The 18,973-nt window shown below is 32.6% G+C and overlaps 2 protein-coding genes across 4 annotated transcripts in view; both read right to left on the bottom strand.

Annotated features, from left to right (window-relative positions):
• Ance-3 (angiotensin-converting enzyme Ance-3) overlaps positions 1 to 2,752 on the bottom strand; it is a 130,050-nt gene extending 127,298 nt beyond the window's left edge. The window contains exon 1 of the mRNA XM_085186793.1: positions 2,030 to 2,752. Within this exon, the coding sequence (XP_085042919.1) occupies positions 2,030 to 2,677 (648 nt within the window). The 5' untranslated portion in view covers positions 2,678 to 2,752. The remainder of the gene's footprint in view (positions 1 to 2,029) is intronic.
• A 5,158-nt stretch (positions 2,753 to 7,910) lies between these two features.
• LOC146538408 (angiotensin-converting enzyme-like) lies at positions 7,911 to 18,413 on the bottom strand. Of its 3 annotated transcripts, none has more exons than XM_085186796.1 (13): positions 18,294 to 18,413; positions 14,678 to 14,899; positions 13,531 to 13,786; positions 13,260 to 13,403; positions 12,729 to 12,920; positions 12,513 to 12,610; positions 12,002 to 12,174; positions 10,195 to 10,319; positions 9,796 to 9,923; positions 9,412 to 9,626; positions 8,947 to 9,087; positions 8,401 to 8,576; positions 7,911 to 8,038 (listed from the first exon to the last, which is right to left on the bottom strand). In XM_085186796.1, the coding sequence occupies exons 2-13, from the start codon at positions 14,897 to 14,899 to the stop codon at positions 7,959 to 7,961; spliced, it is 1,950 nt and encodes a 649-aa protein (XP_085042922.1). In that variant the 5' UTR covers positions 18,294 to 18,413; the 3' UTR covers positions 7,911 to 7,958. The 3 variants fall into 3 exon arrangements, with proteins under 3 accessions (XP_085042922.1, XP_085042921.1, XP_085042920.1); XM_085186795.1 differs by lacking the exon at positions 18,294 to 18,413 and adding an exon at positions 17,617 to 17,705 and having other exon boundaries at positions 10,195 to 10,325; positions 12,008 to 12,174; XM_085186794.1 differs by lacking the exon at positions 18,294 to 18,413 and adding an exon at positions 17,617 to 17,704.
• Positions 18,414 to 18,973: the final 560 nt, after the last annotated feature.

Raw genomic sequence — 18,973 nt, 5'->3', positions numbered from 1 at the left:
TAGCAAAATTTAATATTGAAACCTTTGTGTCCATTGACACTGACTGACTGTATACGTAGCAGTTTTATGCGCCATCCCATTATGGCAATGAATTTTATTTTTATTTCTCCGCTAAGACAAAGTAAGCAATGTCTAAAATTCATGAGAAAAATGGACAACGGAGTATCTCTTAGCACATTTAAAAATTTAATCTGTGCCTACTCTTCTATAAAATGTTAAACTGCAACTTAGTTACTGTTCATAATATAACCATTCTGATAAAACTTTATTATATTTATATAGGGGATCCTAAATAAGAACTTAATCTTTAACCATTTCATACAAATTCTGCATTTTTTTTCTGATTCTCGATGAATCTAGCTTAAAATATTATCTTAATATTTACAATCAAATATGTTTCTAAGGTTATTTAAAGTCGGTCATTTTTTGTATCGATTTTTTACATTTCCAATAACAAGCCGATATCGATCGCTTATTGTTTTTTTTTTATTGAATTATTATAAGCTATAATAATTTGTATGGTAGGTATAGGAAATGAACTGCTTTATGCAAATTCTGTTATACATATACTTATTTATTTCTCACGGTGAATTAAAGTTAATAAATATGTTTATGGTGCAGTCACGATGTGAATAATATTAATTTGTACATGACTAACTTAGTCGATTCGACTTATCGACGAGTGAACTTATTTTTTTTTTCACGCTATATCCTACATATAGCAGGGTAGGCAAAGGGAACCTGAGAACCTTTCGTTCCCCAGTTTCCGCCACATTCTGAAAGTAATGTGTTGAGTAGACCTCAACGCCGCGACGTATTCTAGTATATACAAACTTGCTTTTTTTATATAAAAGTAAAGCTTTAAGCATAGCAGGTTTGGCAGAAGGAAACAAGTGATCTGACATTCCGTTTATCACTTTTCACGCAGTTTATGAGATATTTCATCTTAAGTGTCTCATCACCATCACTCACTATAACACATAGCTCTCAACAACAACATATAGATTCTCATTTGTGATAACAGGATTTGAAAGTTTCCGTACGAATATTCCCACATTAACAATCATTTCTATAGATACGTTTCTAGTGTGATTTACATCGCCCTTTCTGTATCTTCTCAGCTACAATATCTAACACCATGTATAACTTTCTAATAATTAACTAGTCTTTACTCTAGAATACCTTTACCTAGTGGTTAAGCTCGGCGTTAAACTTCGTAACTCTAAACGTAATGTCTCCAAAATTAAAAGGAAAGTGAGAAACGGAGTATCTTAACACTAAGTTTAATCTACATACACTGCTATTTGGGAAAAGCGTAAAGCTTTTGCTTTTAAAAGAGAAAAAAATACGAACAGTATTCTGTCACTGTTTTTTTTAACCATTATTTAGTTATTATTTTGTTATTAATACATTATTCATTCAGAATTGTCATCGGAATATATGTATGGTTGTATGTTTATTATTATAAAGTTATGTTCATGATTTAATTCGATTAGTTAACACATTGTTTTTATGCTGTGACCTAATTTGCATGAGATTTGAAAGAAAATTAAGTTTATATTATGAATAGATGCTTACACAATTATTAATATAATATGACTAAATTTTGTTGTAAGCATATTTTAGTAATTACTTTTATAATAGAACAACTATCAAAATTAATTTGTAGTATTTTTTTAAATATGACGGTGTAAATACTGTAGATATTAAGTATCTACATGCATGAAATAGAAGTTCATCGATTGCGTAAAAGGTCCGCTGAAGTACATCTGCTACGTTTTGTATAATTATTTTATATATAAACTTACTAATAATAATAAATAGTGAGAATAGTTAAACATTTATGAAATTTAATATTTTCAAGACATTATTAATGTATAACAACTTAAAATTAACTTAACGATTTCGTTGAAGTCTTTTCTAAGAAAGAACAAGACTCATGAGTTACTAAAATGTCAGACGAAATCAGAAACGTAATGAAAACTGTAAGAAAAATAAGAAATAAAACAGAAAAAAATGCACTACTCACTGCAGCATGTTGAGTTGCATCATTTACATCGGTTTCGAAATTCCACTGCGCTGCCACGTTATTTGTACACTCCTTAGAAGCCTGGTCGTCCGCGCGATGTAGGAAATCCCTTACTTGCTGTACACTTGCATAATTTACCCTATCATCAATATTGTTATTACCATCGCGGTTAAACGTATAAGGATTGGTTCCGACGTAATTTGGGTCAGTTCTGACGAAATTGGGGTCATTCCTTCTGAAATTTGCATCATTTGTCACGTCTATCCTGTCATCGCGATTCCTGTCGTCATAGGGACGGAGAGTTGAACTAGGGTTCCTTACGCTGCCTCCATTGCCGTAGTCCAAACTTGGGTACCCATTGTTGCTTATATCAGGGTTTATTCTACTTGGAGGCGTTGATGACACTGGATAGACACCCGGTGTTACTGAACTTTGAGGTCTTCCAGTACTGTACTGAAAGTTTCTATTTAGATCAAATTGATTTTGGTTGTTCAAAGACGGCGTACTGGATAAACCAAAACCATACGGATTTCTCTGAGTGGAAATTTGTGGTAACGGTGGTAAATCTAGCTGCGGATCAGCATAAGATAAGGAAAGGATTATAAGAGATGCCCATATTTGGACATATCTCTTGAGATCGCAAGCCATGTTGGATTGGCCAAGTTGATGGTTGTATACCTAACTTAGTTATCTACCAATGGTGCGTGGTGCCTGAATGCGCTCGCGTCGACAACTGTTCAGCCGGTCGTCGGGGGCCGTGTGAATCAGCTTTGTTCTTCACAAAGTACTAACTAAAGAAGACCTTGCAGCGCGTCACAGGGTAAGATAGACCTAAAAGGTTACATAAATATTGTATTCACTTTGTGGAAATACCAATTGTACAGTGTTAATTAGTTTTTGCACGAATGTTTAATGCAGCGTGGTGTTTTACGCTTTGGAGACATTTTAGGTTAGTGATTAATAAAGATACAACGAGAAGTAAAGGAAAATTTAAGTACAAAAATATGTAATATAATTTGAATAAACTAAAATGGAAAAAGAGAGGAAATGTAAGTTTTATCTTTTTTTATTTTTAGTACTTTAAAGTGCTATTGAACATTTATCATTTCGTTTCTCTAAAGTATACATTAAAAATTTCACATAGCGAGATATGAACCGACGTCTCCTGGAAACTACCCGAGTGCTCTGGTCACTAAGCCATAGTCTTACTTAAAAATAAAATGTTGTCTTAAATAATTAAAGATTTGACTTAAACGATATTATTTGTTTTACAGTAGTTGTTTTTAATTAAAATTAATGAGAATCGATCGTTTATCCTTGATAAGAATTATTTACAGTAAATAAATACAAAATAAACTCAACAAAAGATGAGTAATGCTTTTGTCGCTGTAAGTTAGCGATTATTTTAATTCACATGGGTTTTTTTTATAATAAAAATTCAATATTCATAATATTTACTATTTTACTTGTTTATAAAACATATGAAAATTTTAATGTAGCTGGATTTGAACCCGCGCTTCTTGGAAACCGTTGAACTCTCCTTCTTTAGACGGTTCTCTAAATATTGTGGAATATTACTTTGAAAATGTAAAAATGTGTTTTTAAGCTAAGGTAAAGTTTAAATCTTTACTTCTGTGTTAAAGTTAATTTATTTACATATGGAATTTGATTAAAAAAAACGATTACAGAACAATTTATATTATAAATTAATATTGATTAGGTTAGCTCACATTGTACCCCACATATAGCAGGTAAGCAGAGGGAACCTAGTGTTGAGACACTACATTTCTCAATGTTTGCTCAGTTTTCGAGATATTACATGTAGAGTGGAGAAACTCAAAGCCGCGTTTTATTCTGATACCAGAGCGAGGAAACAAGTCATTATCCCAAGTAAGAATCGAACCCATAACTACAACTGGTGCGTTTACAATGAATCGCTATTCAGATGAACCACATCTGTCTCAATGAGCTTTATAAATAAAATGGGAAAATTTCTATTCTATTTTTGTATTTTTAAAAGTACATAATTGGTCTCTTGAAAAATTTCCCAGTTCCAAGGAAAGCGCAATGATTATGCAAAGAACACAACAGGCGCGGGTTTTCGTCATTACATCGTTTTACAATTAGTGTCAACTTTTATGACTTCTATATATCATGAATAAGGTCAGATATCGTAACTGAGGAGATTTTCTATTTTGACCTACACAAATGACTAGGTAATTCATTATGGTTAGAAGTAAAGAAAAGTTGCAAAATCAAAATCTACATTAAATTTAATTAAGAAAAAAGTTTTAGAGGAAAAGGTAAGATCTTTTTTGTTTTAGGGCACAAAGCAAGAAACAGAGTGTCTTAACACTAGGTTTCCTCTGACTACGCTGCCCTATGCGAGTATTCATTGAAGCTAAAAAACAGAAAAGATTAGCATTGTAACGATAGTCGACACAAACAATACATAGTTTCATAATATTTAAAGGAATCTAAAAAGATTTTAGTCCGCTACTTCCTTTACGTTCACGCCCTATTTCGTCACGTTATCGCCTCACTTTCGCTTCGCTATCGCTTTCTTAGCCAAGCCCATTTTATGACCAAGCGAACTTATCAACAATCATATGAAGTAATACTTCTATATTCTTTTTTACTCCTTACCTCCCCACCTAAATAGCATTTCGTAGAGACATTGTGCGTTGCATGGTGGAACCTAACGCCGCCATACCGTATTAGGTAGGGTAATATTTTTAATATTAATATGACCCTAAGTAAGCATTCGTAGTAGTGTGAACCTACAATCATTGTGTCTATGTTAAAATACTTTACGCGCTGCACTATTAGGGGGCTAGCATCTGGTCTCTATGCCTACCATAATTAGTTCCTTGTTCCCCCAGGATTCTACTAAAAACTCAGTGACCTAAGATTTTTAGAATTTGTAAGGATATGAAAATCTTTTTTCTCCGTTAATGCATCAGCTATACTTCGAGATCACGCGTAACTCCGTCATATGATAAACACATAATTTTCCTATTGTACCAGTTTATCGTGGGAACGTCGAGTTAATTACAAGGTGTATGTTTATTATGTAACAAAAATTACGTATTAAATACGGGTCTTTGGAAAAAAAGCTATATAAGTAATAATAAGTGTTGTTATTTAATCTCAAACTCCTTGCTGGGTTCGATACCAACCCGTAGAAATTAATAATTTCCATTTTCTCGTTCTAGTAACGTGGCGTTAAGTTCCATCACTATACACACCACGTCTCGGAAATTGGGCAGAAAGTGGGAAACGTTATATTTTGACTATACAAATGACGATTGTAGGTTAAATTGTAAGAGAACAGCGTCGAGATAAAAATTGTACGTAATATTATAATTTTGTTTTAGTAGAAATCAATAAAAAAATATACTTAAAGATTATTTTATTTTATTATTCGCTGGAATGTCTGAAGAAATTCGACTCAAGTTAGACATAAAATTAAATGCGAGGCAATGGTGACGCAGTTATACGTCTGCCTTTAAACCTGATATGTGTGGGTTCGATTTTCACTCAGGGGAAAGTTTATATTTATTTATTTTTCCGCTCACTTTTCCGCTTTAGAAGACCAAGCACACAATTCCTAAAAAAATGAACGGAGAATGGCGAATGGAGTGCCCTGACACTACCACACAGAAAATATCCTACAACATTTGGTCAAACTTAATAAAACTAGTTGATTTGAACTTGCAATTTATTTCATATAAGCAACAACTAGACACCGTTTCACTTAACTCACATGGCTATAGTTATCTAAATAACAATCTTTTTTAAAGCATATATATATACAATAAATATAAATAATGGTAGATCTTGTGACGTAGAACAAAGATTAGTATAAACAGAGCATACGGCCTTGAGTCGTTACCCATGAGAGTAATGCGCATAATGCATAGATATCATATCATTATACCACGTACGTACAAGTATAAGTTAAGAAGATATAATTTGGTGACATTAAGATATATGCTGTACTGCTGATTGGTGGTTCTTCGTTGATATTTATTTTTTTGAGACCGGGTATTGAATACCCAATTTAGGCCAAAAGGACTTGAAATGCTTTACCAAAGCGATGAAATTGAAATATTAAATAATTTACTTATCTAACTAGAAATCGAACCCGAACCCGTATCGCGCTATGTTACACGCTTGTGCTACTGCGCCACAACAGCTATCTCATTTTTGTTTCTACTGGCATATGCTAGCTAGCCTGCTATATCTATATACTAGTCCTTTAGGCCAATAACTAAAAATTTTTAAATGACACTCAAGGACCCTAACTCTGACCATAAAGTGAGTTACATTGAAATGATCCTTCGTACATAGAATAGCTTATAGTATAATAGAGTTCCTAACATGATGACAATTTTCCTGAAGAAGAAGCCTGATAGTCTTCTTCTTCCTGTCAATGATGGAATTGCTCAGATTGAGATTTGTCAGTGTTTAGCCACGTTGAATGCTTTCGTTCGCGTGGATTTTAAATTAAAAATTTAAATCCGTCTTTCTCAATCCCGTAGGAATTTTGTGGAATCCCTCCTTAGTGCCAAAAAATACCGTACCGTACGTACGTACGTACAGCTGTCTATCAGTCAGTCAGTAACGGAAGAGTTTTATATAATAGCTATTCACTTTTAAATATGATATTAAATTGAAAACACTTCATATTATGAATCATATATTAATAATAATAATAGTTTTTCTCTCACGGATTTCCAATTATTTACAAAGAGTATTGAACTTCGTTTGTTCTATTGTCCGGTTTCCCAGAACAAAATGATAGGAGGTAAATGTTTATAAAAAAATCTTATTTTATTGCCTAATGAGCAATTTAAAATGAATGAAAAATTAAAAACAGAATGATATGGCACTATGTTCTCTCCTCTTTACCTTGCATCGCTAATTTGCTGTCAACATATATACCATATCATACACATATATGTAGACAATATATTATATAGCTATTCGATTCGATTTGATTTCGATATGATCACAACATTCGAACCCACTACCATCACCTCTATAATTCAGGTATATATACAACTAGCGGACCCGGACGCGGCTACGCCTGCTTGAAATATAAGAATATAATTTCTATAGATATATAATTTCAATCTAGATGAAATGCTAAAAGTGACTATTATTTTTATTTTCAGAAGGATGAATATCAAAATGACGCGGTAACGAACGCGGCCGCGTAGCGACGACGGTTGTTATTAACATGGCAGAATAAATTGCATGTCAAATTAGAAATTATTTTAATTTATTAGTAAATATGTGTAATGTAATATTATATAGCCTATAGCACTTCTGAAGAATGCAGCTTTCATACAAAACAAAAACAAAGAAAATCGATCCTGTAGATCCAGAGATCTTAGCGTTCAAACAAACAAACAAACAAACAAACAAACTCTTCCGCTTTATTATATTAGTATAGATAATACAACCAATAGAAATAAAACAACAATTTTCACATAAAAGCTGAATTACAGCCATGTAAGTCCTTAATGGCCGTCATAGAACATATTTCAATGGAAGGAAGTCCCACAATGGCTGCCCTGACCCAGCATCGAAGAATTGTTTTGGATCATAATACAATTACGTGTTTATCATTTATTCTATTCGGCCATGTAATAGTTTATATATTGTATTTTTTTTATTCACGCATAATTTTTAACATGCACAATAAAAATAAAGAAAATAGAGAAATATGTAGGCGGAAAATGTAGAGACTACACACTTATCCGAAACGTCTAGTTTCAAAACCAAACACCGAGTAAAAATATCACTGGATCTTTTATTATACCTTTAAGTTTATAATTATTTATAGTTGAAAGAAGTGAATAATAAAATCCAATTATAATAATAAATAATTTATTTACAATGATTTAACAATCAATTAATATTATTGGTCGGATCGTTTTTTCAATCTCTTCATGAACTCCGTATTTTTCATAGCACTCTTTTGTTCTGGCGTGCAGTATTCTAACGAGAAAAAAGAATATTTTAAAGATTTTTCTCTTCTTTTCGTAATATTAATTTCTTTCAAAAAAGAAACAGCTTCAAGCTATACCTATATAGGAACCTAGTGTTAAAACACTCTGTAACCCCGTTTTAGTAATATATATATATTTATTTTCTTCCTCGAACTGCTCAAATTTCCAGACTTTACTTATTAGTTTGCGAAACTCCGTGGTCTGTTTTATTACACAAGCGGATAAATGAAATAAAATCATTTATCCGAGGAGATACCGAATCCACAACCGTTAAGTTCTATAACGTGAGGGATTTTATATAAAATTTCAGTTATATTTCAATCACTAATTATTATATCTTTGTATACTTACGAACTGTGCTAGGTTCCCATCCTATATACTCTCCGGTACGTTCATTCTCTTTTTTCAACCAATCGTGGAGAGGTGCGAAGTATTCCAACACTCCGCTAGCGTCCATCCTACGCTGTCCTGTTAACGCCTCCATCGCGTCCGGCCACGGCCTTGACGAACCGAGGCGAAGCATTTCACTTAAATAAAATAATTAAAAATATATTAAAAATATGTATTTATTCTTTACTTTGAAAAACTTTTTACTTTAATGTATTTTTTTAAGAAAGAAATACTGATTCTATAAAAAATCTTATTGATAGACAATCGATCGACGTTTTAGTTTTTTCGGCTTCATACTGTGTAGCCCATGAAGTAGGATAGGTAGAGGCAACCTAGGATTAAGATACTCCGTACATTTTCGTAAGAAATGAAAATATTAAATATTTCATTTCCTCGAGTAGAAATCGAACCCACAACCTCTCGCATTTACAGACACACGTTTGCGCCCCTGCACCACGTCTGGCCTCTACCATACTAATTAGTACCAAAGTAAAAGAAAAAACTCACCCAAAAGCCTTACCAGCAGCGCTACTCTTATATATATCGCAGTTAGATAGCAACTTGCTGTCGTCACCGGATTCATATTCACCGGCGATCTGACACAACGAGCGTTGGAATTGGAACTGGATTATATAGGAAATGTAGTATCTGCAATATATAAATATTAACAATATTACCTAGTAATGAGAGATTAGTAAAATATATTTTAGAATCATTAAAATTCGAACGTAGCGGGGTTTGAACCCGTGATTATTATATTAATTAAAGGGAATACTCGTATTATATGTAACATTTTTATCTAAGACTTCCCTGATCGGTAATCGAAATTCAGAACAATCACGTACTTCTATCGTTCCTAAGATCCGATTGAATATAACCAAAAAATGCTACAGAAGAACTACGAAATATCCCAACACCTCGTTCTCTATATAACTCAAGAAAAAACAAGCAAATAAAGAATAATAAATATACCTCATATACTCAACATCAGCAGATATATGATATTTAGCAGCGGGGTCAAAATCCTCCTCACTCCTTGGTGCCGGAGGCTCCATACCTTGGAACTCCTCCCGCAGTTGCCAGAAATGACAGTTATAGTTATCTTCAGTGGTAAGTCCCCGGAAAACACTGTACCTATACAGGTCTAGGAGATATGCGAACGGCAAAAATACTATTTTATCTAAGATCTGAAAGAAAATTAAAATATTTTTTTGAGTTTCTCAGTGTATCCTGCATGTAGCAGGGTAGGTGGAGGGAGCTCAGTGTTAAGGCACTCTGCTCTCGGCTTTCGAGCTCAACTCTGCGTTTTATCTATCAGAGAAAAGAAATAAAAACGTCGTTTTCTACTTTCCTTACCATTTTATATAATTGGTTGATGTTTGATTCTAAATCATCCGGACCATCCTCCAGTAATCCTAAGACCCTCAAATGCTTAGGGGTTGCTACTGACAATGCTACTACATCACCAACAGCTTCATGGAATCCTGGAAAATATTATTTTATTAATATTTGTATTATAAGGTACATTCCGTGCGTTTTGAATATCTATGCAATCTCTTCTAATTTTATAACTTTTTTCAACTTTATGCTGTCCCAGAGAAAACCTTAACATAAGACACTACGTTCTCATTAAGACTTAAGTAGGAATTTAATTCACAACATGTCGCGTTTGTGCCTTGCGCTACGACCACGATAAATTATAGAAATAATACAGAAGTCAATGTAAAGAACAAACCATAAGTTAAGAAATCTTACCTGGATTAGCGCCCTCTCGGTATACAACAGGTAAGTCTTTATACTGCAAATAGTACTGTATGTGACCCATTTCGTGGTGAGTGGTTTTGAAGAAGGCATTGGTGACGGTTGTACACTGTTTGATTCTAAAAGTGAGTAAAGAAAATTATAATTATGAATTAAATGTACAATAAGTTAGTGAAGTTAGCCAATAACTAGGTACTGTTAAATTTATTTGGCTTAAACATATAGTTAAACTAGCGACCCCCTTGCGGCTTCGCCCGCTTTTACTACTGGATTATTCATATAATGTATGTTTGCAAAGCACTTAGAATAATGTGAAAATTAATTAAACCCTAATGCAACCCGCATTTTCGTAGTTTCAATGAGGATTTTCCAATTGTTTTACTCGGCAAGGGTTTTTTTAGTAGGTACCGTAATTTTAAATCTGCGCTACTAATCTTTTCAAGTACTTATTAAAATATATTTAAATGACTATTTTTAGATAGTTAAATGACTATTTTTAAACGGAAGAAATTATAAACAAAAGCCTACCCACTAATAATTACTACAAAAAATATGAAACCAAATATATCGCGCTGAAATAATACATTCAACTCCAATTATCCAATACGTTCAAACGCATCTAAATCTTCGTTGCTATGCCTCTATAGCGGGCGGGTTTTTTTTTTCGAGCTTGTGGTTAATGTTGAAGAGGGTATTCTGTCCCTGATGAAAAGCAAGCACTACGTGGCTGCCTGTGAGGAAAATTAAATAGAATGCATTGGCCGGGAATCGAACCCGAGCCGCCCGCGTGGCAGGCGAGCATTCTACCACTGAACTACCGATGACTGCTCATGACGCGCTTATATAAGCAAAACGTCGCGGGGCGCGTTTCGCAGCAAGGATGTTTTAATAATGTAACAACTTCTAAAGTACTTATTAAAATGAAAAAACAGTAAAAGACAGTTTTGATGTACATTAAATGGCCAACGTAACTAATATACTTATTTATATACTGAGAGTAAGGGATAAGTAAAACTTGAGTCGACTCGGTCGTCGACAGCTGATGAGTCAACGACGTGATGTGTCAACAATTAAATGCGTTTTTCTCTAAAACTATTCGCAATTTCGAAATGTTGTAAAAAGCAAATTTTATCTTCGTTTAACGTAGAAAATTAATAAAGTATTTTAAAGGATAAGGATTAATACCATTATGGAAAAATATCCCTCACAGCAAAAAATATATTGAAATTACTATTTTTAGACAGAAATACGATCACTACACATTATCCTTAAAAGATAAAAATATGCTCTCGCGGACTTTTTTGTAGATCTTATTAAGAGGAACAATACTCCAGTACATTATTTTCATGTAGTACTTACCATTAAAGCAGCGCATGCGCGAAAGTGTCTCAACGGGTAGGACTTTATACACATTTATCGTATTTATGTTAATTTACATAAGAATGTACAAATAATAAACTATATATAAACCTTCTATGAAAAATACTCGACCTAATTGTGAAAACCGCATAAAAATCCATTGGGTGGTTTAGAAGAAGAAGAAATAGAAACAACAGACAGACACGAAAAGTGACTTTGTTTTATAAGATATAGGATAGGATAGGATAGGACAAGAAGACGCATTTTTCACATTTTACAAACATAATATTTCTTTCACTAATATACATGTAATTTAAGTTGTTTTCTTATTTAGTACGTTTCAACGACTTAATCAAAATGTTATGTTCTCATCCCTATACTGTCATATATATTATTTTCTTAAAATGTATTTTATGTATTTTTATATTTTTTTCATACGTACCTAAAGTCTTCTCCATCGAAGAAGTCCCATGCTGAAGCATGGCATACCATGTCTCTACCATCGTTAGGTTTCTCTATGATAGAGCGTTCCCAGAACAAATCAGGCATACCACTCAAGTTAAGTGATTTGAAAAAATCTTCAGCTGTCTTAAACATTTTCAATGGAGTATAGTTCTGGAAAGTAAACAATTTCTTTAGACAAAAACCATTTTTAAGTTTTATTGTTTTGTCCGAAATTTAAAAAAATGGTATAATATTTCTGGTGACACATAAAGTACCAAACATGTTTTCAATTTCCTTAAACAAAAATAAGTAATTGACCGAATACGGACCTGGCAGGAAAAGCAATTATACTGTAGGGTAAATGAAAATAATTCATTTCCCCAAATAGGAATCGAACCTTTGTAGGTTCTGCAAACGCAAGGTGGTCCGTTGCGCTTGCAATCGCTATCACATATGTTTCGCAATAGCTTCATAGTAATATATTTATATGTATATAATACAATCATTACCTGTTCGATAAGTGCTGCAGTAACATCAACTTCAGGCTTTTCAGGATAAGGGCGTGTGAATTTTTCCACATTGTTCCATGTTTGTGCCCAAATGTTTCCTGCCAAAGGAATATTGATTATTTCGTTTGAAGTTATTTTCATTTACTAGTTCTAGTAACAAGCTTAAACTACAATATTTTAGCAAATCTCTCTGTCCTCCTTATTCATTTTCCTTACCAAGCAAATGAGCGGGAATAGGTCCTCTAGCGGAAACCACATCTTCTCCATACTTCAGTCTCAAGTGACGTCTGACATACGCATGTATCTGTTGGTATAAGGGCTTCACTTGTTCCCAGAGCGCCGCGAACTGTTCCTCACTGTCGTCCTCTTCGTATTCACTTATCCACCACTCGGCTACGTTGTCGTATCCTGAATAAGCAAATGTATATTATTAGATAATATTTTTAGCATCACGGTGTATTCCACTTGTAACAGCGTATGTAGAAAGACCCTAGTAGTTGCGTTAATTAATATTTAATTAAATTTAAACTTCAAAAACTTAAACTTAGCAGATTTTACATAATTAAATAAGTACTAGTTTATTTACACAAGTAAATCGCGCGACAAGCTTTTATGATCATATGAATTGTGTACAATGAGGTTATGAGTTGATAGTTAAAATTTAAAAGACAAATTTTATTTTCTCCTTTTTAAAGCGTTTAAATAAACGCTTTTTCTAAAAATATTTTTTTGCTTTTCATTTATTACCATTTAACTTAGCAGCTTCATTATTCATATTGACGTATTCAGTGAAGTTTCGTCTTGATAAAGCACCAGCCGCCTTGTGCCACTCCAGCCAAGTGTACTTCAACTGTTCTGGATCCTCGCTTGTTGCGAATACGTTGGTTACATCTGAAATATTTATTTGAATGTTAGATATATTACAATTAAAATTAATGAAAATGAAAGTTTTTTTAATGCTACAAAGCGCGGCGTTGGATTCTACCACTCAACACTATACACAATAAAATCAACTTACCAGGCTCCACATGCAAGTCACACTTGGAACGATCATTGTAATCGCAAATAGTGGCTTTAGCATACGTCCCCTTCATATTATTTATCGCCTGTATTAACCTTTGATTCAAGTCCTCTGGTAAAGCAGACGTCCCTAAGCGGGAGTACTTCTGGAACATTCTCTTTAAATCTGGATCTTCGAACTCATGCCATAAATACGTCATTGTTTCTTTCCAATACTCTTTTTCTTCTTCAGCCACTTCTAGAGCTACTTGTAACTAGAATTAAACATAAATTTTATATCTAACGTGAAATTAGTTGTAGTAAAAAATTGTCTGCAGGCATCGAAATTGATCTTAACGTGTACACAGTTTAGCATACAAGTTTTTTTGATAAAATTTACTTCCCTATTGTAATTCATTTCAACTAACCTGTTACCAGCGACAAAATATATATAATTTTAAAAATAACGGTTTCGCATATAAAATGTTAAATTTTTAGGCTTTTCTTGAACTGGGCACATTTCATGAAATTACCTATTAAATGATTATAATTGAACAACGAATTCGTCATCGACTTTAGTCATATTATCAACATTTAATAAACCAGAATATGTTGTTAAATATAACGGTAATCATTTTAATTACTAGTGAATTATTTATACTAAAAAAGTTTAACCTTATTTTAGGTTAGGTTAGGCTTTTTTATTTAAATTATTATTTATCATTGCTTGTTCGTGATTTTACGTACGGAAGTATTCAGATCAAATCAGGTTCAGTACTTAAAAATAATGTTTTTAATATTATTTGATAAAACAATGACTAATAATATATTATTTCGCTAAAATTTGACTTAAAAGGTTACTTGGAAAGATTTGCGTCACCGGAGGCTGAGCCCCTGCTCCCGTACGAATGGTATCCATTATAATTCAATATTTAAAAAATTACATCGGTTTATGCTGAATCACTTATATAACGGGTAGGTAAAGGGAACTACTTTCAGCCCAATTTTCAAAACATTGCATGACCACCACTCTTGCAGAGCTTACTTTGCCGTGATATCGTCTCGTTAGTAAGCGACGCAATGAAAATAATTTATCCACTTGACTGTAAACCGAACCCAAAGCGCCACTTAAATTAACTATACTAACTATTTAAACAAAAAAATACCTGCTTCTCTTCATTATGCAAGGTAATATTCGATTCATAGTCCCAAGAAGCTATCATGCGTTTATTCTTCGCTTTGCTCGTCAGTTCATCCAACGTTCTCATATAGTCGCGTCCCGCCGCTTCCTCTGCTTGCCTCTCTGCTGCCCGTCCCTGAGCAGCTACTATGAAGACTGAGGCTATAGCCCCCACTAGAGCCAACTCTACGATGATTTTTAACATCATCTGCAAAAGATTTTTGTCAAAATTTAATATACATTATATTTAATTAATGTTTTATAGAAATTACTCAATATATATATATTTTTAGCATAATTCTGTATATGGTATATTTTCATTATCATTTGGATAGTTTCACCAAGTTTTATTACATTAATTTTAATGTACTCGTATATGTGTTATTGTCTCACTAAGTGAATTTCTGCGTGGTCTATTCTGCTAAGCTAAAGTTCAATAAGCAGAATGAATCTAGTATTAAAACACTCCGTTCTCTATTTTTAATCTAATTTTCGAAACATTAAAGCCAATTCAACGCCACGGCTTGTAAAATCACCAGAGCGAGGAAAAAACGTATATATAAAAACATAACATTCAATCGCACGTGTGGAAACTGAATTCACAACTGTAGCGATAATATCCGCCGATTCGATGCACCGCGACGGCCGATAATATAAACTAACAAATAAACATAAAATAAAAAAAAATTGTCACGCTTTTCCATTTTTTTACCTATTCACAAACAATGCACTGGACTCAACTATACTGAATCAGATAATTTGGATCCAAGACCATAAATAGTCAGTAAACAAATAAAACAGGGTCAAGGTACCGAAGAAAAAGACTGCAAGGATGATGACAGGTCAAATGTTTATTGTAGTAGAAAGAAGTCGGTGTTGACTTCGAAATATTTTATACTTTGGAAGTTATTAATGTTCAGCTTTATATTGTATCCCGCTTATGTCAGGGTAGGTAGAGAGAACCTTGAGTCAATACACTCCGTTTTACATTTCTCGCATTGCATGTTGTGTTATGGAACTCAATGACGGAAAACTATTTTTGAGTTGAGTTTTTTTCCCTAAGTGGAAATTGAGCACACAAATACCGCTCTTACATTGGAACGCTATCCTAATGTACCACAATTGCTTTAAATTTTATTATTACAATAGATCCCAAAGATATCTTTAAAAAAAATGTGAAAGTAAGGGACGGAGTGTCTTAACACTAGGTTCCCTCTGCCTACTCTGCAATGTGAAAAAAAATCTTCAAATGTCAAATGCAAATAATTAAGAGTTACGTATGACACATAACACATTTTAAGTGATAATTCTGTCTGCAAGTACTGTGGGTTATATCGATGATTACCATGAAGTGGTTTTCTGGTTAAATGAGCCATCAAATACAGAAATCTTTTTTCATTGAAACAATTTACCTAATATTACCGCATTCAAAAAACTAACTCTTCAACTCTATTTTTGGGCCATTGTATCGATTTAAGATGCTTTATATAAAAATATATTTATTTTGCAATATAATTGTAAGTGACATATCTGATAAACATAATTTAATCATTTTGATATCAATGATAACAATTAAGTAACCTGTCAATAAAATGTTACGTACTCTTTCAATTATCAAGACACGCGCCAGTGTGACCAGCTAAGTTAAAAAGCTGGAAACATACAGGCTGTATTTTACACTAACCATTTTAAGTAATTTTTTAGTTAACTTTGAAGTTTAGCACATTTACTTAAATTCTTTCGCTTGTAATAATATATGTATACATTACAAGCTAATAACATTTCAACATCGGCATTCAGGTGATTATAACGCTCACTCATTATCTCAAGCTAATGCTACAATACCTTTACTACAATATCTAATTACTAAGCCTGTTTGTTTTACTTGGCACCGACTTCAAAATTATAAAATCTTTGTATAATTATTTGTCTCTTTTTAGTTCGTTGTTAGAAGTCTGTTTTTGTTTTTATTAAAAAATTTTTTTTGATTATAGGGAAGAAGCGAATATATAGCTTTATAAGGTACCATAGTAAAAGTACATAGTAAAATACATTTGTATAACAATTGAGGTTATTCTGTAATACTTAGATTTACTCACAAATAAAATCTTTTTGGCTGTTTCTGAAAAATATCCACAAGGCATTTTCACTTCACGTGTCGTTCTTATACTTTAAACACTTGAGAGACACTAAATAAAAATATATTTCTAAACACAAAAATCCATATTTTCTGCGTAGCATTTGTTTATATGTAAATGAATTAGTAACTTAGTTAACTTGTCGTTCATGCTTGTAAAAATTTAGCCTTTTGTTTGGAGAGACGCTAAGACCAATGCTGTCCATGGAAAATACGAGATTTACATTTATTCAAGTAGGTTTTGTAGTAAATTATTAAATTTAGGAAATAAAAATCAAATTCACAGGACCGGGTGGAAAAATTTAAGGTGGCGTAAGGGATTGCAATTCCTATAACTTCCTTACTGAAAAATATGGTAAACTCGATTTATTAGAAACCGATAAACTTCATTAGCTTTCCTGCTAGACTAGACTGACAATATTTGACCATTTACATAAAATTAAAAAAAATATTTAAATAAGATATTCAAAAAGATAAAGACATACACGAAGCGAACAATATAAACATACAATTAACAAAAACAATATTCAAACTTTGTCTTTTTAAGCCTGAATAAACACAAAAACGTAAAGCTAAAATTTTCTTCATAAAATTTTAAGTAAAAAATAGTATCAAAATAGGGTCAGCCAAATAATTTCACTTAACATAAACAAAAAATACGATTATGATTTTTAATATCCTATATAGATATATATAGGTGTTCAAATATTAACATCACTTGTCAAGGATTCTTAGTACAGGTTTTAAATCTTGACCACAAAGTGCTGTATAAAATTATTTTAGAATACCATTAACCGTCGACGAGTTTTCTTCTCAGTTTTTTCAGGTTCCTGCTTTTCCATTTTTTTAGATTTAGCTAACAACCTGTATGTAGATGTGTTATTAATAAAAAAAATATTTTTTACTTGTTATTTTTTTATGTATAATTTTTTTTGTACATAATGATATGTATTTGCAATTACAAAAAAAAGGATAAAAAAGAAACAAATATTATTAGATTGATCTTGTCTTTTCTTAGACTCTACATGTAAAAATCATTCAATTAAAACTATCTTACAATTATTATATTTTAAAGCCCGGTTACCAGCGCGACTGGAGCGGACCCATTAAGTACTACGTTGAACTTGCAAGAAAACTGCGTAGGTACTTGTATTTCTACCAAAAGATAGTTGGGCGGAAAGGACCGAGCGAGCAGAAAGAGTTGAAAAGAACTCGCTCATTTCAGGTATGGAGCGAACCGAGATTACCAAATACATATAAAAATATTTTTTGGTGGAAATGTAAAAGACTAAATCTTTTTTATGTAAAAGGAATCCGTTCCGCCTAAACATTACCCGTTCATGTCTCTTTCGCGGTGAAAACCGGGCTTAATGTTAGTTAAACACTAGTTAACAACTCTAGGTTCGCCTCTTAATGTAATTTATTTATTATTAATATATTTATATATAAAAATAAAAATACTCACCAAAGTAGTTCCTACAGCAGCGATGTACACAATGATAGCCACTTGACTATACGCTATATCTATATGATAGTGGTTATATATGACAATCTATTCAACGATAAATACGTCCGGCGATGTTTTTATCTGTATACAATTGATCTTTTAAGATCTTTTTGCTTAAGGCAACAGCATCCATTGGTTTTTTTAATATATTTGTAGTGTAAAAAAATATTATATTCGTCGTATCGCAGTGAAACAAACGTGTGAATGTAAACGCAGCGGTTCGATTCCTACTCGAAGAAATGAATTATTACTTATAAATATTTCTTCGCTTCGCATTTTAGTGACCTTATTAGAGACCTACGTTATTAATAAATATTTCTATAACCAGGATTTTGAATATAACTATTGTGCTTTATTATACGTAGCTTTGTACAGTAATATCTGTATATTTGCTTACTCTTCTTAAATTTCATCTTTTCTAAGTATTTGCCTAGAATGTTTGTGATAACAACTCATAAAATTAAGTAATCAGATTTTATCTTACCATATATATTGACTATCTAAATCTCAATGATGAAGCAATTTTTTTAATTTCAGGCATAACTATATAGCTATCTTATATAACTATCCTGTATACATTCCACATAGTAGGAACGCAAAGGTAACATAGTGTCGAGAGACTCCGTTCTCCACGGCAG

This window comes from Heliconius melpomene, chromosome 6 (genome assembly GCF_056956725.1).
Source record: "Heliconius melpomene rosina isolate 202511_hmr_F chromosome 6, ASM5695672v1, whole genome shotgun sequence".
NCBI classification, from domain to species: domain Eukaryota; kingdom Metazoa; phylum Arthropoda; class Insecta; order Lepidoptera; family Nymphalidae; genus Heliconius; species Heliconius melpomene.
The sequence above is the reverse complement of the archived record's forward strand: the minus strand, read 5'-3'. Positions and strand labels throughout refer to the sequence as shown.

What these genes read in the sequence shown, in the direction of transcription:
- LOC146538408 (XM_085186795.1), bottom strand. Translation starts at nt 17,670, where the DNA reads ATGGAAAAGCAGGAACCTGAAAAAACTGAGAAGAAAACTCGTCGACGG. An exon ending in TGACTTGCATGTGGAGCCTG is followed by an intron (nt 13,404 to 13,530) that starts GTAAGTTGATTT and finishes TAAATATTTCAG; the next exon opens with ATGTAACCAACGTATTCGCA. An exon ending in TGAAGCTGCTAAGTTAAATG is followed by an intron (nt 12,921 to 13,259) that starts GTAATAAATGAA and finishes TTGCTTATTCAG; the next exon opens with GATACGACAACGTAGCCGAG.